This window comes from Elephas maximus, chromosome 25, assembly GCF_024166365.1.
Source record: "Elephas maximus indicus isolate mEleMax1 chromosome 25, mEleMax1 primary haplotype, whole genome shotgun sequence".
NCBI lineage: Eukaryota > Metazoa > Chordata > Mammalia > Proboscidea > Elephantidae > Elephas > Elephas maximus.
This window is the reverse complement of record NC_064843.1, coordinates 41,334,271-41,355,858: the sequence shown is the minus strand read 5'-3', so window position 1 is coordinate 41,355,858 and position 21,588 is coordinate 41,334,271. Positions and strand designations below refer to the sequence as shown.

The 21,588-nt window shown below is 51.1% G+C and overlaps 1 protein-coding gene across 6 annotated transcripts in view; it reads right to left on the bottom strand.

Moving 5' to 3' along the window:
* Positions 1-1,090: 1,090 nt before the first annotated feature.
* The window catches only part of EBF4 (EBF family member 4), a 67,892-nt gene continuing 47,394 nt past the window's right edge, over positions 1,091-21,588 (bottom strand). Inside the window, exons 7-19 of one of the 6 annotated variants that reach the window (XR_007515427.1) lie at positions 17,235-17,316; positions 16,294-16,411; positions 16,069-16,202; positions 15,841-15,967; positions 14,176-14,264; positions 13,982-14,047; positions 13,692-13,869; positions 13,412-13,600; positions 9,816-10,013; positions 9,396-9,471; positions 8,880-9,160; positions 5,286-5,419; positions 1,091-1,913 (exon numbers count right to left, since the gene is read on the bottom strand). Coding sequence is in view for 4 of the 6 variants with exons in the window: in XM_049869524.1 (XP_049725481.1) it covers positions 9,401-9,471; positions 9,816-10,013; positions 13,412-13,600; positions 13,692-13,869; positions 13,982-14,047; positions 14,176-14,264; positions 15,841-15,967; positions 16,069-16,202; positions 16,294-16,411; positions 17,235-17,316 (1,252 nt within the window). In the remaining 2 variants the exon portion in view is untranslated. Of the gene's footprint in view, positions 1,914-5,285; positions 5,420-6,981; positions 9,161-9,395; positions 9,472-9,815; positions 10,014-13,411; positions 13,601-13,691; positions 14,048-14,175; positions 14,265-15,840; positions 15,968-16,068; positions 16,203-16,293; positions 16,412-17,234; positions 17,317-21,588 lie in introns of those variants that run through there. The other 5 variants (XR_007515428.1, XM_049869524.1, XM_049869523.1 and 2 more) reach the window with 5 other exon arrangements.

Here is a 21,588-nt window from a genome sequence, read left to right as displayed (position 1 = left end):
TTACTGCCCAGCTGGGAAGCCTTTTCTGCATCTTTAGAGTCATGAAATCTCTTTCTGTTCTGTCTCCAGTGGGGACCTGGGCACTCAGAGCCCTTCCACGGTTCCCCTTGGCAGTCCCTGCAGCTCCAAATCCAGAAACTCCCGCTCACCTGGAGGCTGCCACTCTGTGCTCCCTTTCAGGGAGGCTGAGCCAAGGAGGGGGAGGTTTGGAAACCTTGGCCTTTGGGAAGTGAGTGGAGGCAGCAGTTCCTGGATGAATGACCCACCGGTACACTTCTAGAATTCCAACAGAGAGGACCCAGAGCTAAGAGTTCAGCTGGGGAGAGACAGGTTACCACTGAGGTGGAATGGCTTAGTGAGAAATTCATTTGTTTGTCCTTTTTGTGTTTTTCCCTTTCCCACTTCAAGAAAGTTGCAGAGAGGCTGAATGGCAGGGTGAAGTGCTGAGGTGGTCTGCAGAGCTCTGGGGTTTGCTTCACAGAAGCCTAGCTTCTTGGGAAGAGATGGGAGGTGAGAAAGGGCGAGGGCCAGTGGGGTACCTTTGGGAGACAGAGAGAGAATGTGGCTACATGTTAACAATTGGTATAACTGGTATAGCCTGGGTAAAGAGTATACAAGAGTTTATCATTAAGCACATAATTAACCAGTTAATGCAATGGTTTAACATTAATGTAATTCAGTACATAAAAAAAAAAATGGAGAAAGTTATATGATCATCTCAATATATGCAGAAAAGCATTTCATAACATTCAGTTTACAATTAAAAAAAACTTTTAGAAAATTAGGAATAGAAAGATAGTTATAAAATCAAACACGGTACTTAATGGTGAAGTGTTAAAAGTTTGCCTTCTGAGATCAGGAAGAAAATGAAGATGCCCACTATCACCACTTCTATTCAGCATTCTACTGGAGGTTCCAAACAGTGCATTTAGGCAAAAAAAAAAAAAAGAAACTCTTGAAGTGAAGAAATAAAACTGCCCTTATTTTTAGATGACATGATTGTTTACTTAAGAAAATCCAAGACAATCTATGGATAAATATCACTAAAGGGAGCTAATCAAGGTTCCTGTATACATGTGAGACAGATAGGGTTAACTGTACTGGAGGAATAAAAACAGCTGTTAAAAGATTACCATCTAGAAGTTGGGAAAACAGGAATCACATCCTGTCAACATGAGATAAGGTTGAAACAACCCATGAATTACTGTCTCCTTCTTAGTGTTTTTCTAGTCCCTTCCCCTTTTAAGGAAACCCTGGTGGCATAGAGTTTAAGTGCTATGGCTGCTAACCAAAAGGTCGGCAGTTTGAATCTGCCAGGCGCTCCTTCGATACTCTATGGGACAGTTCTACTCTGTCCTATAGGGTCGCTGTGAGTCAGAATCCGACTGGACGGCACTGGGTTTGATTTTGGTTTTTTTCCCCTTTTACAGGTTCCACATATGCAGAAGAACAAAGTGTGACCGCTGTTTAACCTTCCTTAGTTTGCCAAAGATGGCAATGTAGTGCCGAAGATCAGTGCGAAAGGGCTGCCGAGAGGACTCCAACTTGAGTATCAGCAGGCTCCGTCTTGGATTCCAGATGCACAAGCAACCTAGTTAGTATGTGTCGCCATTCTGAGAAGTACCCACCCCTTGAAAGAAACCCACTAAATATTCATTGCTCTACTGTCTCCACCGAACCCATATAAGCCCTAGCCTTGCTTCCCTTTTCGAGTCAGTCTTTTGGAGAGGCATAAGCCCCCACCGACTCCTTTTACTTGTCATAAGTAAAATAAACCTGTTAGAGCTAAATCCAAAATTGTCTCCTCTGTGTATTCTTGCAAGAGAAACACAAGGACCTATTGAGTCCGGAAGGCCTCTGTTCCCTCAGCCCACAAGGTCGTTGTACAAAAAATCAATTGTATTTCTTTATACCTGCAACAAACAGAAAATGATATTAAGAAAATGATACCATTTACAACAGCATAAAATAATAAAATACTTAGGAATAAATCCAATAAAAGATGTGCAAGACTTCCACATACTTATAAAATGCTATTAAGAGAAATTTTGAAAGATCTAAATAAATGGGGGGATCTACAATATTCATAGATTGAACTACTCAGTACTTTAAAGAAGTCAATTCTCCATTAATTGATCTATAAATTTGATACAATTCCAGTTAAATTCCAATGAGTTTTTAAAGAAATGAATGTTAATAAAGCATGTATAAAATTTGTTTGGAAATGCAAAGGCTCTAATGAAGCCAAGATAAACACGAAGTAGAATTAAGTTGGAGGATTTACCTTACTGGATATAAAAACTTACTAAAAATCTAAGGTAGTTAAGATAGTGTAGTACCGGTATAAGGAGAGACAAAAAGCGCAACGGATCAGAGTAGAAAATCCAGAGCAGATCCACACATATATGCACATTTGACTTATGACCAAGGTGTTACTGCAGTGCAGTGGAGAAAAGATGGTCATGTCAATAAATGTTGCTGGGTCAATTGTCTACCCATATGAAAAAAAAAAATTAAACTTGACCCCTAGCTCACATCATACACAAAAATCAATTCCAGGTGGGTTGTGGATCTAAATATAAAAGCTAAAAACAATAAAGCTTCTAAAATATCTTCTTGATTGTGAGGTAGGTAAAGATTTTTTAAACAAGATATAAGCAGCACTAATCATAAAGAAAAGATTGATAACTTGGGCTATACTCAATTAGGAAGTCCTATTCATCAGGAATCCTATAATGAGAGTGAAGAAAAGGGGAATATTAAAGAAGTGATGGGGCAGATCTAAAGTCTACAGGAATGCTTAATGTGTCCCATACCCATTAGGACCCTCATGCTGGGGGTCTTCTTGTGAACACCAGACTTGGCTTAAAGGAGGTGGCTCATTCCCTGCCATTACCCAGTAGGTGTTGTTACTGCCACTGAAGTGTTATCAGAAGAAGCAAGCTTGAGGGTGTAAGTGCAAAGGAGTGGATGGAGGTGGGCAAGGTGGCCACTCTAAGCACATTAGCTAGGAGCTTCAGAGAATCACCAACTGCGAACAGCCTATCTCTTCTCGGAGAGAAAGACACTATGATCTGTGATCTTTTTCCTATCTAGAAAAGTTATTTTAGGGAAGAGAAAAGAGAATTTAGGGTCCACTGGAACATTCTACCGTTGCCTTATTCTACACTTGGAGGTGTGGGTGGGGAAATAGACCTTAGAGGTCATTCTGGCACAAGGTTTCTAGACTATCTTCAACAGCATGAAGCTTCATTGTTTTAGCTTTCACATTTAGATCCACAGTCTACCTGGAATTGATTTATTTTATTTTATTTTATTTTATCACTGTTGAAAATATACACAGCAAAACCCATACCAATCTGGAATTGATTTTTGTGTATGGTGTGAAGTAGAGGTCAAGTTTAATTTTTTTTTATATGAATGTCCAATTGACACAAACACCAGTTATTGAGAAGACCACCATTGCCTCACTGCACACAATTTCCATTTTTCTGGGAAATTTTTGTTTTTGAGAGAAGGTAAGAGCCCCACCAATATGGGTATGGATGAGGAGAAGGACCTCCTACAGGACAGTCAGCCGGCCTGTCTCCCCTTAACCAATGAGGCCTGTCCACAGTGGGCCCTGTCTGAGCCAAATGGAGCCTCAGAAGTTGCCCAACCCCCAGGGTGCGATGCAGAACACAGTGGCTTGTTCTGCTGGGAAACTTTTGAGAGAGAAAAGCAGAGGATTTCCTGGAGATGCTCTCTCTGAAGGGTGAGAGGCCAAGTGTCTGACTCCCATCATGCTCATCTGCCACCTGGCCCTGTGGAAAAAAAACCCTGGAGGTGAGCTGACACTGAGAGGGTTTCCTTTGTCACCTGAAGATCTTGGTGCCTCAACTAGAAATAGCCTGGGCAGAATTTCTGTCACCTGGTCCCAGGAGAGGTGGAATCTGCAGATAAAGGAAAACTCATGACCACTATAAACTTCTTCCACTGGATGACTTCCAGAGGCCACCTCCAGGGAAGACTCTGGTGCACTCCACATATATCCCTCACCTTTACCTCTTCCGTGTACACTTGCCTGACCTTCAGCTGCCAGCACCTGCATCTCTTTGCCTGAGGACTTCCTCTAGCCACTGGGGGCTGTTTTGCCACCCACAGAGCAGACTGGAAGTGCCAAAAAGTTAGTGTTCCCTTTCCATTCCTCTCAGAAGCCTTCAACCACTGACTGACAGGAGTTGGTGTATAAATACCCCAGCTCTCTCACCTTTCAGGTGGGAAATCTCTAAAGCATGTGTTTTATACTGTCACTCAGGGCTCCCCAGTGGGATTAAGCTCTAGAAAACCCACAGTAGTAACTTTCTCAACAATACACTCTTCCCTTTCCTGTCTCACTTCCCTGCTCCCTCACTGATGCTTCCTGGGGTCGCCTCCCAAGTAAACTATCGGACTCAAATTCTTGTCTCAAGATCTGTTCTAGGGGGAATCCAAACTAAGGCAACCTCCATTCCACTGTGACTGACACCATCGTGACCAATATAAACTCAGGCATTGGAGTTAGGACTAGGATATGTATCACAAGTCTGAGATGCTCAGCACCTATACAGATCAGTCTTGATGAGCCAATCAGTTCTATCTTGTGTACAAGGCCTCAAGGCTGTATCTAACCTAAAACCTGGCTCTCTGATAGCAACTGTTGGGTAGCGGGGTCTCTTCTATAGATTTATATAAGATCAAGGTTGAACTTCTGCCACTTAGCTTAACATCGTCCTCAGACTCAAGTTTGCTGGAACCACCATTTAAAATGGAACTCCATTTAACTAATGGGTGTGGGGAGTCCAGGAAGGTGTTCTACCTGTGAAGGCCAGAAAATGCCCCAGTTGTTTTGTTGGAGATGCCAGAGACCCAAACAGTTGCCCAGACTTTGCTAATGAGCTGATGTGTGACCCATGGTTTATGGTCCAGTTTGACTCACTTCTCAGTGATTTTTTTTTTTTTTTTTTGGCCACAAAAGGCCTGGTGTGATATCTACCCAATTTGGTTGACAGTTTTGATCTCAAGTGACAGCTGTGATCAGTGGGTGGTAGCTGTGTTGAAAAGGACTCTGTAATCCTGGTGGTTTTGTGACATAGCAGAGGCTGTTGGTGCCCTCTCCATGTGCCACTGGATTTGCTGTTCCAGTATTTGCTTCTGATATCCCATGGCAAGCATTGTGACTATCTAACTGGTGACTTTTTTCTCTATGCAGGTGGAAGGGACAGGGCAGAAGTGCCAGAGAATTAATTTAGGGTAACAGCCCTTACCCAATGACAGATGAGGGCTGGAGGTTCAATATCCCAGGTCTCTTCCCCTTGGGTGGGAAAATTCTGAGGTGTGTTCTACACTGTCTTCCAGAGTTCTCCAGCAGGGAACTTGTCTCTGGCTGTTTCTACGGGAACTGAAATGAAGAAACGTGGGAAAGAACATCATTGATTATGTCTACTGTGGTGAGGCAGAGGTCAGGGGTGACTCGAGTGGTGGCTTGAACATAGTGTTGTAAGATCTCTGAGGACAGATATCATATCTCATGTATATCAATCATATTATCTGACCCATCCCAGGAAACAGGGTGTGACCACCTGTCCCAAGAATAGACGTTCAAGTTACCACCTGGACCCAGCACAGAGCTTTCCAAGTGTTCAGACCAGGAGGGCCTGCTTAGAGCCTGAATGGAACAGGTCTTGGGCACATAGGCTTTGGGTTCTGTAAGAAGACAGGCTGGAAGCAGAAACTAAGCAGAAGGGCGGGGGAGCACTGAGAATCAGGCAGGATGCCCAGGAGGTTACCCCTGTGTGATGGTTAATGTTATGTGCCAGCTTGGCTAGGCTATGACTCTCCAGTATATAAATGGATGTTCTGGCAAGGCTCACTCTCTCTTGACCTTTTACTCTTCTTATTGTCTGATCTCCGGTTCTTGAGACATAAGTCTGCAGAAGGCTTCAGCCTGAACACCAACAATAACCAAAGAAACGAGTGTATGGTCACATATGTATGTGTGTATGGATAGATGCAGGTGTGTACCTATGTGTGCACAGATATAAGTATCTGTATGTGCACATACAGATATGTGTGAGTTTGCATATATACTCATAGAGGACACAGTTATAGATACTTCTCAGACATAACCAAACATCTTGCGAGGTTGGTTTTCTGGGTTAAGGCTTATGACATCAGTCTCATAGGACAGCTCTGTCAACTGGCATAACACAGTTCCCAGAGTTCATGTTCCGCATCCTAGTGAGGTGAACAGCATCTGGGCTCTTAAAAGCTTGCGAGCAGCCATCTAAGATACAACTATTGATCTCTACTTGTCAGTAGCAAAAGAGAAAGAAGGAGACCAAAGTCTCAGAAAAGAAACTAGTCTACAGGGCTAATAGACTACACGAGCCATGGTCTCATCTGCACTGAGACAGAAGAACTAGATGGTGCCAGGCTTTCACTATTGACTGTTTTGATCAGGACCACAATAGATGGATCCTGACAGAATGAGAGAAAAATGCAGAAGAGAACTCAAATTCTTAAAGAGTCCAGACTTACCGGATCAGTTGAGAATAGAGGACTCCCTGAGATTATCGCCCTGACATACTCTTTAAACCTTGAACTAAAACTATGTATCCTCTGAGGTCACCTTTTAGTAAAATAACAGATTGGCACACAAAATGAAACATATTACCCATGAGCACAGTGCTTCATTAAAAAAACATCTGTATGAGACCAAAAGGTCAACAATCACTCTAAAGCAAAGAGGAGAAGATAGGGGGCAGCGAAACCAGAGCACTAGAAATGGAACAACCAGAACAGAATTAATGAGAATGTTGGCACATTGTATAAAATGTAACTAATGTCACTTAGAAATTTGTATACAAATTGTCAAATGGGAATGTAGTTTGCTGTATAAACTTTCACCAAAAACACCAGTTTTTTTCTTTTATTGTGCTTTAGGTGAAGATCTACAGAACAAATTAGTTTCTCGTTAAACAATTAATACACATATTGTTTTGTGACATTGGTTGCCAATGCCGTGACATGTCAACACTCTCCCCTTCTTGACCTTGGGTTTCCCATTTCCATTCATCCAGCTTTCCTGCTTCCTCCTGCCTTCTCATCCTTCCCTCTGGGCTGGTGTGCCCATTGAGTCTTGTATATGTGGTTGAACTATGTGTATTATTGTTTGTTTTATGGGCCTGACTAATCTTTGGCTGAAGAGTGAACCTCAGGAGTGGCTTCAGTACTGAGTTAAAAGGGTGTCCGGGGGCCATACTCTCGGGGTCTCTCCAGTCTGTCAGACCAGTAAGTCTGGTCTTCTTTTGTGAGTTTGAATTTTGTTCTACATTTTCCTCCAGCTCTGACAATAATAATAATAATATTAAAAAAAACTCCAGCCTGCCACTTGAGCTGCAGATTTTGGCTTAGCCCACCTCTGTAACCCTGTGAGCCAGCAGAGGTCTCCAGCTTGCTGGCTCACCCACGAATTTGGGACTTGCTGGCCCCCACAATTGCATGAGCCATTTCACTGGCTTTGCTCCTCTAAAGAACCCAGACTAAAACACCCTGTCATGGGTCCCAGGTGAGTCCCAGGTGTTACCCAAGAACACAAGAGAAGGACCTGGAAGCCTCTGAAGGACAGGATCAGCCTTGGCAGGTGTTTGCCCAGAGGGCTTCAGGGCATGAACACACGGATCAGGGAAGCACAGGTTCTGAAGGCCAGAGCCTGGCAGCGCTGCCAGGAGGAGGAAGAGGAAAGCCTGAGGCCTGTGGTTGGACATCGGTCTCCCCAGAGCGTGGGTCAGACAAGTGGCTTCCAGGGTCAGACAGCCAGACCTTTGGGGTCCAGGGGAAATGTCTCAGAGGGATGACTCAGATTAAGTGCGGGGGGGTGAATGGGTCTGGGAATCTCGCCTCTTCACCACCCTTCCTCCTAAACTCTGAGGTGGCTCAGCAAGAAGGTGCCTAGTCCTGAGGAGAGGGTGGTTGGAAGATGGCTCAGACAGACAGCCAAAAGCTGCCTGCTCACCCAGGTGAGGCTCAGCCTACATTTGGAACTGGACCTCACTTCTGGGTCTCTGCGCATCTGGGTACTGTGTTCCCTGGTTCCCAGCAATGTCCTTCTGACAACCCCCACCTTGGCCCTGGCCAGACAGCTGGGACACTGAAGCCTCCTCAGCAGCCAGATCGTGCTCCACGGTCCCAGAGCTTCAGGGCCTAGCCCATCTCCTGGGTCCTCAGGCCTGGGGCCTGCCCCATCTCTGCCCCCCTAGTACCCAAGAACAGACACAGGGCAGAGTATAGTTGCTCAGGTGAAGGTACAAGATGGCTGTCCAGCAGGCATGGTTTGGAGCGGCCCCATAAGAGCTGCAGAACCACTGAGAGACGAAGGCCCACGCCAAGAAAGCAGGCAAGAGAAACCTAGTGGCCACCTGCATCTGTGTTTATTGTTCTGATTTCTCCAAACTCTGAAGAGCCAAGCATGAGGCCACCTGGGGGTCATCTTGGTCCATTCCATCCAAACTGAGTCAGTGTGTGTGGGCCGGACGCTCCCTCTTCTGCGCCCTCCAGGCCCAGAGTTCCCACTGGGAGTTATGATGTGGCAAGCATGAATGTTCAGGACTCAAAGAGAGTGGAGGCAGCCACAGAGTCAAGCGGCCTTGGGAAGCTCCATGGGAGCCTGGGCAGGCCTCCTAAGGCTGCTGGGCACCACCCTTTGCCCTGGAGAGAAGTTGGGATGCTGGGCCTGTTGAGATGGGTCAGATGCAAACAGGACCTTCCTAGGCCACCTCTCCCTGAGCTGTTCCATCCCATGCTCCCCTCACCCAATGGCCCTGGTCTGTATGAGATCCATCTCTTCCAGAGGAACCAACCCAGTAAGTGAGGCCCGACATCCCGGCTCCTCCTCCAGGATGCTCTCCTGCCAAGAGCATCAGCACAGTGTTGGGGCTTCCAACCAGCCCAGAGAAAGGGAGGTGAGAGAAGCCTGTGGGGCTGGTGGGACTTTGGGCATGGTGAGGAGGTCTCTCCAGGTCAGGCCCGGGGGTTGAGGTTGGCTCACGGTCCTGCATCTGCCTGTGCTGCCATCCAGGACATAGGTGTGAGTCCTGGAGGAACCTCTAGCCCAGGCTCAGCGGAGACAACACCTGCAGACCTGTTGGCGAGAGGGAGAGGAGGCCCTGGAGGAAGGCTGGCCAAGGAGGGGACAGGAAGCTACTTCTCTCCATCTGTTCAGCTTGGGCCACTCGGATGGGCTATGTGGCTCAGACAGTTGTCTGGATGAGCCCTGGAGAGGGAAACCTGGACCCCCAACCCCCATCCCTGCTAAGGCCTTTTGGATAGAGGGCCCATCCCAGGGCCAGGGGAAGTGGCAAGACTCAGAGACCTACCGTGATTAGGAGTATGCCAGGCCCTGAAGTCCCCGGGCTGGGGAGTGGAACTTTTCAGAATCCTCAAAAGGCTGGTCTGTCGTAACCAAGCAGAGAGGAACCATAAGCCATGTGCAGCCTGGGGACCTTACCTACCTGCCCCTCTCTGGGGTTGGGGCCAGTGGTCAGTTGGTAGCATCCCATCCAGAGTGCTGAGCACCCCAAGCTGTGAGACCCAAGAAAGCAGTGTCCAGATGGACTTCCCTTGGACCCCTATGGGGCTACCTGCTCTGTACCCCCCAGGTTCTTCAAGGAGAACTGGTCAACCAGCATGAGTACTGGTGACATATGGTTGTTCCATCCCCATCCTTCCCCAAGCTCAGCTGCTCCCTTAGGGCTCCCCCCTCTGGCCACTGGAGAGGGGCAGTATGGGTCACTTACCTGGAAGTCCCTCTCCATGGGTTCTGGGGCAGGCCTGGGGCGGGGAGCCAGGTGGGCGCAGCACGGGGGCAAAGGCGCTCCTCTGTTTGACAGCGGAGATCATGTTGACAGGCGAGAAGGAGAAGACGCTGGTGGTGGGGGCAGCGGCCGGGAGGGACATGGAGGAGGCAGCGGCCAGCGGGGGGCTAGAGGGCATGACTCCGGAGCGGGGCGGGGAGGGGCAGGCGCAGCAGGGAAGGCGGTGGGAGACACAACAGGGAAACAGCACCAGAGTGAGCAACTCGGTTGGGGCCCTAACATGGACAGTGGGCCCCACATGGGCTGCTGACCTGGGCACCAGGCTCAGACCTCACTAGGGGCTGGTAGGGCTCTGGGGAGACCAGGACAGGAATGGGTCTGGAGGCAGGCTGGGAGCCTCAGGGGTCCTGGGAGGTTGTCCTTGGCTAACCCTCACCTTCTTGAGGGTTCTGTAGATCCTTCCTAGCCAGGTAAAAACAAAGCTAAAAGGCTCAACAAAACCAAATACTTGAGATGTCCCTGAGATGAGGGATGAGCAGGAAATGGAATAGGTTAGGATTTCTGCTGAAAACCATTGGGATTCTGAGATGCTAAGAAATATTTAAGGATCCTGGGGTTCAAGTCAAGGATCAAAATTCAGAGAGCTAGGGCAAGTGGTTCAGGTTGAAGTCTGGGGTACATACAGGCTCCTGTTATAAGGCCTCTCTATCCAGGACCACAGCTCACACAATGGCATCCTAACGTCCTTCACAAACATGTTTCCCTTACCAATATCCTCCACACTCTGTCCATCACCCTCCCCCTGACACTTTGTTCCCTTCCAGCTTAATAGCTTAAGGCAGGGTCTTGTCATCTTCAGCCTGGGACCTAGAGCTCTCCTTACCTTCCTCCTCCAGCTGGTCAATTAAAAAAAAAAATAGTGCAGAGATCCAAATCATCTTCTCCAACCCTCTAGCTACCCAGGGCTGTGGATTCCCTCCTGGGCATCAGCAAGGAGCCTCCTGCACACATGTTTTGTCTGCCTCTCCTTCCTGTAGCCCCCTCTCCTGGAGGCTTCTGCCCAGGGCATCTCTGGATCCCACCTTTCTACACCCTTATCAAAACCAACTCCCTGCCTCTCTTCTAAATACCACTAAGGCTATGATTTGAGTGTTGCCAGCACTGGGGGGGAGGCGGGGGACACATGAGTTCCTGGAGGAAACCAATAGCCTGAGGGGACTGCCTTTGGCATCAGAACACTCCCCCATCCTGACACAATGGTGATTTCAACAGCTGCCCTTGTTGCAAATATCCTCACCCCCATGGATGGCCACCAGGAGGACAGAGCCTTTAAGACATTCTCACCACGGGTTGGTGAGGCCCATGCAGCCCCATGGAGGGCTTGAGCTTAAAAGTCAGAAAATGTACCACATCCCTGCAGGCTCAGGGATCACAGCCACATTTTACAGCTGCGATAGCCCCTGGGAGTTGTGGGTTAGTCCAGGAGGGGCCATTTGAGCCCAGGCCAGAGATCCAAAGGGACCAGAAGAGCTCGGGGCTGAGTGGCAGGGCTGCTGGTGGCCAAAGCAGAAGGCTGAGAGGAGGCCCAAGCAGACAGCCCCAGGTCCTCTGGCTGGGACAGTTCTGGATGTCATCTCAGGCACACCTTGGCAAATGAAATGGGAATGGCACCCTCTGGAGTTGTGCAAAAAAGCACTCTGCATACAGGGAGTTGAAGAGCTGGGTGAGCAGTGGTCAAGACAATTTCATGAAATGGGACTGACCCTTGGGTGAGTCCAGGGCATCTCCAGCCTAGGTAGGCACCAGCTCCAGCTGATGCTGGAACTGTGGATTAAGAGCTCTAGAATTGATTGTCTCGTTGAGTAGGGAGGCCCTAGGTGAGCTGGCTTCTGCACTTTGGGGTACACACACTGTTCCTCCACTGCAGTGAGTAAATGGACTGGTGTTACAGACTGTACAAGTGTTGGTCCAAGAAAGCTTCTGTTTCTCTGCCCTGGGGAGGGCCCAGGGTGTGAGAGGCACCCAGAGGGAGGTTGTGAGTGTGCTCTCCCAGAGCTGAAGGGAAGTGGGGAGCAGTGAAGTCTGGCCTGAGCAAATGGCCAGGAGAGAGAGGCCTAAGAGGGACACCAAAGGGTCATGTCTAGGTGGATGCCAGTACAGTAGTCTGCGGGACCCAGAAGTTGATCCCAGGCCAGGAGGAAGGAGCCAGGCTCAAACCTGAAGCCAGGAAGAACAGCACCTAGGAGTCAGGAAGACTAGGCAGGTGGCCAGATCTTTTCATCCTCAGCAGTGGCAGAGGACAGGGGAGAGATGAGGAACTGCAGGCAAAGCCACACCCAGCTCTATTGCTCTGGCTCCATGGGTCTCCCAGAACTTGAGGGACACCCTCGCATATGACTGATAGGGAGACCCCTTGCAGGTGAGCAAAGGTGGAGTTACCCCTGCAACCCAGTGCTTTACACAGTCCAGAAAATAAACAAACCAAATCCATTGCCCTTGAGTTGATTCTGACTCATAGCAACCCTATAGGACAGAGTAGAACTGCCCCCATAGGGTTTCCAAGGAGGGACTGGTGGATTTGAACCGCTGACCTTTTGGTCAGCAGCCCTAGCTCTTAACCACTGCACCACCCAGGACTCCTTACACACAGTAGGTGCTTTATAAATGTCTGCTGAATAGTTTAACTTAAGGATTGTAAACATGCTCTTCTGGAAGGTAGCGTGGGAAGGAGTGGCTAGCTAAAATGTAAAAGCATAAAAGCCCTGTTGCCCATCAGCCTAGTTCCGAGCTGCCCCACCCCAAGAAGCCAGATGGAGGGTGGTCAGCGACTGCAAAGTCACACGCTCTTTCTGAATTTTGTCTGGATCCCTTGCCCATAGCGGCACATTCTGACTTGAGAACAACCCTAGGTGGGGGTGGTATTAATGCCATTTTACAGAGAAGAAACTAAGGTTAAAAAAAGTACAGTAACTTGCTGAAGGTCACACAGCTCCCGATGTGGATAAGCACACTCTGTCTGACAACAGAGGACTCGTTTGGTCGGCCCTGTCATATCACAGGGAACCGTGCCTCTCTTATCGCGGACCCTGGCTCCTCGGACCAGGGCTACTGGGGGGAGTGGGTGCAGGTGGAAGCCGGCTTCTCTTAAACCTTGAGTTCCCAAAGGTTTCCGGCAGGGGGCGCTAGCCTCCTCCCGAAACCCAGGCTTAAGACGGAAAGGTGGCGGTCAGCCGGGTTCCTGCCGGACGTCGCCCCATAAAGTCAGTTATAGGAGAATGGCAGGGCTAGAAGCTATGTGTACAACAGGGGTCAGCAAAAAGGGCTAAAGGTGCGAAAACGACTCTGGCCCCAGGGCCCCAGAGTGTGCAGCCTCAGGGTGGGGTTGAGGGCAGGCGCCCAATGGCAGGGAGAGGTCGCAAGCTGGCAGGGCTGGGTTTGTGCCTGAGGGCAGGTCGGGTCGATCCCCATGGGGCAGGCGCCGGAAGCCCACCCCTCGGGATGGCCTGGGGGACAGGGATGAGCCCCATTCTGATCCCCAGGGCCCGGATCCCCACTCCCCGCGGGCAGGGGACACTCACTGGCGAAGGGCGAGGTGGCAGTGGAGCCATTGAGGAAGCTAGGGGACCCGGGCACGCCGAGGCCGGCCACGCCCGGCGCCCCGTAGCCGCCGAGGCCAGCACCGAGGCCGCCGCCATAGCCGCTCTGCTGCGAGCTGGGGCTGGGCGCGAACCCGTGAGGGGACGCGCTGCTGCAGCTGCGCGCGTAGCCTGCGAGAGAGCGGCGGTCAGCGGTGCAGTGCAAGCAGGGAAGGGGCCGTTGGGGCGCCTAGAGGCTGAGGGGAGGGGCGGCGGGACGCACCCGGCTGGGGCCCCGACGTGGCGTCGCCGACGGCTATGGCCAGCGGGCTGCTGAAGGCGTTGATGCCCACGACGGCAGGGTGCGGGTGGCTCGGGGCCAGGGGTCCGAGAGGCGCAGGCGCCCGGGGTGCGCTGTACAGAGCCTCGGCCACGTCGGCCGCACGCTTCAGGAGGAGCTCCTGCGAAGACAAGAGCAGGGCAAGGACCCGGCAGGCGCCGGGCCTGGGAAAGCCCCAGGTCGGGGAGAGCCTCGGGCCGGGCTGTGCGAGGAAGCGGACAGGGGCGCCATACCTGGTTACCGCTGGGCACTCCGTACAGGGCCTCCGCCAAGTCGGCCGCCCGCTTCAGCAGCACTTCCTGGGGGCAGGGAGGAGACAGCGGGACGGCAGGGCAGCCCCTGGGAGCGGCAGAGGGCCGGAAGCCCCTGCTCACCCCCTCCGCCCCAGGACACCTTCCCCTCCGCCCGGGTGCGCCCCTCAGAGTACCTTGGGCAGCCTCTCGGGGTCTCCAGGGTGTCTGGGAATGACTTTCTGTAGCCTCTGGAATCCGTAGTCAATGGTGGGCTCATTCAGGGCTGGAGAGAGGGGTGGTGTTTTCAGGACGCCTTCTCCCAGCGCCGAGACAGGGCACAAAATACGCAAAGGACTCCAGCAGCTAGTCCAGGAACCTCGCAGCACACCTCCTTTCCCGGGAGCCCAGCCCAAATCCCCGGGAAGACTGCCTCAGGGCGTATGGGTCAGCGAGACTCAGGGACGTTGCCTCGGTTCCTTCCTTCGTGCATTCATTCAACAAACATGCAGCATTCAGTCAACAAAAATGCACTGTGCCGGGCGCTTGGAGTTAACACACATGTAACTATATGATCTCATTTGTGGTTAGAAAAAAGGAAGCCTTATATACATACTAGCTTCTCCATTCCTACGGGCAGGACTGGAGGGAGAGTTTTCTATTTGGACTGGGTCTTACCGGCGTGTTTAAAGTGCTTACTATGACAAAACAAACAAATCTAACAAACTTCATTTATTTCAGCTCAGGTGGACTCGGCAGCACATCTAATGGTCAGAGGTTTGCCAGCGTCCCGGGAAAAGGAATGGCTCACACCCAGGGCTCCCGGGAGGACGTAGCAGGCTCCAGACCCGGCCTGTCTCCTCCTCCTCCTCCTCAGCATGGCTCCGACTTAATTCACTAGCCTCGTAGACCAACTCCAACTCCAGATTCAGTGCATTTTCTTTAGTTTTCCCCAAAGCTAACATACTTCCGTTATCTGTGCACTTGCCCTTCCTTCTCCCTGGACTTCCCTTCCTCCCCATCTTTACCTTTCTAACTTCTATTCACCCCTCCAGTCCCAGTTTAGCCGACACCCCCTCCAGGCAGTTTTCTGTGCCCACCATTCGCCGCCTCCACCGTGTCTCTCCACCACCCCACAGTGTGTTCACTGCTCAGCCTCCCCATCATAGGCTGGCGCACCCGACCTACAGGGTGTCCAGTGCCCCGCGAGCGGTTCGGTGAATATCCTTTGGGGACGGGGAGAAGTGGGGGGCTTGGGCTGGGGCAGGGCAGGAAGACGAAGGGGGCGAGATCCGGACCAGTGGCCAAATGAGCCGGGGATGGGGGAGATTCTACGCTGCCACCTCCAGGGGCTGTTTCTCACGCATGTCTTGTGTAACGACTCGCCCTGGAGTCAAGCAAAGGATGCGTGGCGGGGGGGTGTGTGGGGAGGGTGGCGGGGGGGGGCACCGCGGGGTGCCTGGGGAAACCAAAAGACCTAGGGAAGATTTGTGGACAGCGAGTCCATTTTGGGGCAGCTTTGGAAACAAACATCCCCCTAGATGTATGGCGGTGGGGATGAGAGAACTTTGGAGCTGGGAGGGGATCTCGCGGCGCCCTGGGGAACCGAGGAGCGCTAGACCAGGAAAAGAAAGGTGAAGTCCCTGAAGAGAAGGTCCCGCGTGAGGAGGGGTCTTAGGGTTCCGGGTAGAGGTGGGCCGAGCAGCCGCCTCGGGGGGCGTGGCCAGGCCGTGGATTTTGCTCTCCGTGCACGTGGGGCGGAGCTGACTCCCAGGCCCCGGCGCCCTCCGGCGAGCCGAGCCAGGATGGGGCTTTCTCTGTCGACCCTAGGCCTCCCTCCCCTCCTCCGCCGGACCCTTTACCTGTGTAGACGAAGCGGCCGGGGGCTCCCTTGCAAAACTGCTTGGACTTGTAGGAAAGCGTCACTTCCACCACCCCTGGGATGTGCCGCGGGGGCGTCTGCACACGGATGGCGTGGGGCGTGATGAGCTGCGAGGGGAGAGGGGAGGCCTGTGGGTCCCGTCCTGGAGAGGGGAGGGCTCAGCCTTGAGGCCCAGAAGGCCCGGAAGAGACGGGGGGGGGTGGCCCACCTCGCTCCACACGAGCACGTTCCCGAACACGACCTGCAGCCCGTCGAAAAAGTTGTCACCGATGACAATGACGGTGGCTCCGCCCGTGGTCCAGCCCTCCCCGGGGCTGATGGCTTTAATGCAGGGGGTGGCAGCTGGGAAGCAGGAGAAGAGCCAGGTCAGATGCCCGCACCGAGGTCAGAACTGGGGGCTGGCGACGGCCGGGGCTGGGTTGGGGGTCCTGACCTTCGGAGGGGTCCAGGCGGCGCGCCCTGCGGCCATGCTTGGAGTTGTTGTGCACAAACATGTTGTCAGACACTGCCAGCACGTGTCCGTCCACGCTTACCGTCGTGGACACCACCACCTGCGGAGAGAGCCGAAGACAGCCTGGCTGGGGCCCTCAGGGGCTCCTGGCATGGGACTGTGGCAGGGAACCAGCAACTTGAGGCCATTGGCTGGATGCTGGAGTTCATCCAGCGCAGGGTTGCGGGTGGGGGTTGGGGGTTGGGGAAGAAGGGAAAAACTGGGCTTCAGGCCCTCAGGACTGGCCACCCTGATAGGATGGAAGGGGACTACCTGGGTCAGGCAAAACCCCCAGGCTGCCCAGGGGAACTGACCCCCACCCCCCCCAGCAATAAAAATCAGGAAACCTGGGGAAAAAAATCTCTGGCTCCTTGGGCAAAGAGGGGCTATTATTTTTGCACACAGCTCCCTAGGCTGTATCCATGGGGCTCCAAGGCAGAAATGGAGTCTTAAAATGAGGGTCTGGATGGAGAAAGCCAGGGTGGGCAGCCTAGGGACCCTTCAGCTGGAACCCCCACCTAGTTCTGGGAAGGAGATTGGGGGTGCCTCCTTCTCCCTCCTCCCCCTGCACAAGGAGGGGTGTGCCGGTTGGGGAAGTGCTAAGGGCAGCTGCTCTCCGCTTCACGCTATGCAAATTACCTGGGTCGTTAATCATGTAAAAATGTCACAATTAGCATCTCCTTAAGTGGGACTCTAATGAAGCCTCCCTTGGCAGCCGGCATAAGGTTGAGAAGAAGCTGCCCCACCCCCAGCAGACACCAGGCCCTGGAGGCACTTGGCTGGGCAGAGACCTGCCCTCAGGCCCACAACCTTCTCCTCCCCTGGACTCCCCTCTACTGTAGGAAAGCACAAGTTTGCAGGGGGAGCCCTCTTCCCAAGCCCACCTGGAAGCGGCGCATGTCTCGGGGATTCCCTGCATTCTTTAGGCAGTTCTGGTTGCATTTGAGGAAGAACTTGAGGAAGAATCTGAAACAGGGTGGTCAGGGAGCTCAGAAGTCTGGGGGTTCTGGAAACAGATGAAAATCCCACTGCCCCCCGCCATGCCCCCTCCCAGGAAGGCGACTCCATCCGCCTGCTCTCACTCAGGCACACAGCGCATACTTCCATCACACTCTGCATATACTCATATACATGCCTGATACATGTGGAGTAGGTCCCTCACGCAAAGACTACGCTACACACAGTGTGCGGACCACACAGTGCGTACTTGTCCAACAAAGTATACTCGTCACACACACGACATACATTCATCATAAAGAGTATATCACTATATATACTGTATATACTATTACTCACAAATTATACCCAACACACTGTATACTCATCACATACAATGTGTACTCCACAGATAGCATGTACTCACATATACCCAATGTAAAGTTATCACACAGTGAGTATATTTGTCTCACATAGCATATACCTATCACACTTATAACACAGCTATCACAGCATATCCCTCCCCTAGAGCATACCCATCACCTACACAATGGGTGGGTATGACGGCAATCTGCTATGTGCCAGGGGGATCTTATCATAAAGTATATATAGGTACTAATCATTATATACACTGTGTGTGCCTTATATATTATTGCTCACAAAATATACCCACCACACACAGTGCATATCCACCACACTCAGTATACCTTTCACACAAGCGTATACAGTATGTACTCCACATATAGAGTGTACTCATCACACTTATATAGCATACTAATTGCACACAGTGTTTACACCCATCATGCACAGTGTCCAGGCCCATTACTCATACTATATATGCAGAAACAACATGGAACAGAGTGTCCCGTTAATACACCATTTTATGTTGTATGGGATTACCCAACCATAGAGTCATTGTAGGAGCCCTGGTGGTGTGGTGGTTAAGTGCTATGGCTGCCAACCAAATGGTCAGCAGTTTGAATCCACCAGCTGCTCCTTGGAAACCCTATGGGGCAGTTCTACTATGTCCTATAGGGTTAGAATCGACTCCATAGTAACTTTTTTTTTTCAAATAGTCATTGCAAGCACTGCACAGCCATCACACACAGCAGAGCCTCCTCCCATATAGCAGATTCTTCTCCCCCACACCAGATCCCCCCACATAGCAGATCCCTCCCCTCCACAACAGATCCAGTTCCACATAATAAAGCCCTCCCCTCCACAACAGATCCAGTTCCACATAATAAAGCCCTCCCCTCCACAACAGATACTCCTCCCACACAGTAGATCTCTCTCCCACAGCAGATCCCCTCCCACAGCAGATCTCTCCTACAGCAGATACCTCTCCCACAGTGGATCCCCTCCCACAGCAGATCCCCTCCCACAGCAGATCACCCTCCCATAGATCCCCTCCCACAGCAGATCCCCTCCCACAGCAGATCCCTTCCCACAGCAGATCCCCCTCCCACAGATCTCCTCCCACAACAGATCCCCCTCCAACAGCAGATTCCCTCCCACAGCAGATTCCTGTCCCACAACAGATCCCCTCCCACAGCAGATCCCCCTCCCACAGCAGATCCCCTCTTACAGCAGATCTCCCTCCCACAGCAGATCCCCCCCACGGCAGATCCCTTTGCACACATACATCCCCCTGCACAAGTAGATCCCTTTTCCTTCACATACTGCAGATCTCCCCCCCACATATTTTATCTATTATACACATAGCAAAAACCTAATCATCCATAGCTTGTACCCACTATGAGGGGTACATGTCAGACACACCTTACAGATACACAGTGAGTATCTTCTTTTCCCCATATGGTAATTGGAAAAAAGCACAGTATATGAGGTATGACTGCTTTTTAGATAAACCCTTGAGCACTTGAGCAGTCCTTCCAGGCAGTTGGCTGGGGTGGTGGGCCTTGGCCTGGCCACCCACCAGTAAGGTAACCACTGATGATGCTCTGGCTGTTGTACTATTAGTAAATGCAGGATAATATCAGTATCTGCCTTAGGCCCCTACAGCACTCACCCAGGGAAACGCCTGTTACAAACTGTGAGTGTGATGGGTCCTGGCATGTGGCTTTCTGGGAGCTCCTCCAGTCAGTTTCCTCATTTCACCAGCCCTCTTTGGTTTTAGACCTCAACTGTGAATGCCCATTTGATTCATCAGAATTGCCTCCAAAGTCTACAAACATGAAATTCACTTTCAGAGGAAGATTTGCACAGGCTCTGAAAGCCCAGTTCTCCAAGAGGAGGTCCCCAAGTGCTGGAGGACCAGGCACCACCCCTAGAACAGAGGTGTGCTAAGGGGGCAACCATTTATTGGGAGCTAGTAGCAGTCCTGCTCCTGGAGATACACCTCCCAGGGGACCCTGCCCCTGTCTACACTGCTGATCCCTCAAAAAAAAAAAAATCCCTCAGCACCTGTTATATTCCACAACACAATGGGCTCCCTCTGCAAACTCCCTTTACTTCTCTTTCCACAGAGATGTTACAGCAGTAAACATTTTCGTCTATAGGTAGATAAAACCTCCAGAAAATACTTCCATGTAGTACAGACATTCTATATATTCCTACAGGGCATTCTAAGGTGCAGACACCCCACAGGAACCCAAACAGAGCACACCCACAGTGTAGATACCCAAGATACTCCTACATGTTACTCTGACATGCAGACAGCTCATATGGCTCCAAACAGTAGTCATCACAGTGTAGGTGTCCTATAGGTCACCCCCAGGTGTAGACACCTCACATGCTTCCAGATAGGACACCCACACAGTGTAGACATCCATTCATCTAACAGTGTATGCTATAGTGGTCACCGACATGCAAATACTCCCTACAGGAAGGACATCCCATGACAGACACCTCTACACCCATAGTAGTCACCTCATACATATCCCTCATTTATATGACTTCTAATATAGACACCCTAATCATACACATGTCACAGACCAGTTCATTTAAATTCAGTATTCATGTGCTCAGGGCTTTACAAGGTACTAGAAGGATGGCAAAGACCAGGATAGGACACGGTCCCTGTTCTTAAGAGGATTCATGTTGACTCTTGGAGACCACTAGTGATGCAACAAGCATGGGAATGCACCCTAAAATGACACACACTTCTCTGACATGTGCCCACTGCTCTCAACCCTACTCCCAAACCTACAGAATCAAGAGGAAGTGTCCGTGGATAGGGCTGGAGATGTGGGCTGACTCACTGTGTGGCCTGGGTAAATCCTTCTGCATCCCTGGGATCTGTCCTCATCCATAAACTGGGAGGGTAGCAGTGGGAGCCTGTGGAGGTGCCTTCCAGGGAAGCCTTGGGGACATCCTTTACTGCAAACTCCCGAAGCCTTCAGGCTGCTCTTTCCTGACAGGGTCCCAGCTTGCCCCAGGGGAGCCCTCTCATTGCCCCTTCCCTAAGCCCTTGCTTGTCCTTTGGATCCAGCACCAATTCCCACATCCTGTCTGGCCAGCATTTTTGGGCCACTCCAGACTTCAGGGACTGCTTCTCCCTGAAAGCCCCAGGGCCCTGCCAGCACCTCCATCTGTGCAGATGTACCTCAGGACAGCTGTTTCTGAGCCTAGTTGCCATTACCTAAAAAGTGGTGAAGAGTAAGAAGCAGCTAGAACAAGGCCTGGCCCTCCATGGGGGGTGTTGAGTCATTTCCCTTTTCCCTCCCCTCTGAGCCTCTAGGTCAATGGTGCTGCTGCAGAAATCTCTCCCATTTTCACGAGGTTGCTCCCATGCAGCAGCCTGCCCAGTCAGACGCGGAGCCGATGTGAACGCTCTCCAGGAAGCCCACTGCCTACCTTGCCAGCCTGACAGGTGTTAAGAAAAATCACCCCAATCTTGGAAATAAGGCAAAAAGATGGCTGTGTATCCTTCCAAACTCTCTACAATAGTGGTTTTCAAAGCATCATCATCACCCGGGACTTGCTAGAAATGCAGGATCTCAGGCCCCACCTCAGACTTGCTGGATCAAGAGCTCTTCAGGTGGGGCCCAGCTACCTGTGTTTTCACAAGCCCCCCAGGTGAGTCTGATGCACCCTAAAGTTTAAGAAGCACTGCGCTGGAGCTGCGCTATCCAATATGGTAGCTGCTAGCCCCAGGTGGCACTGAGCCCTTGAAATGTGGTTAGTCCGAATTGAGATGTGCCGTAAGTGTAAAATACACATCGGAGCTTAAAGACTTAGGAAAAAAGAATGTAAAACATCTTAATATTTTTTGGTATTGATTGCAGGTTGAAATAATATTTTGGATATACTGGGTCAAATAAAATATATTATTAAAAT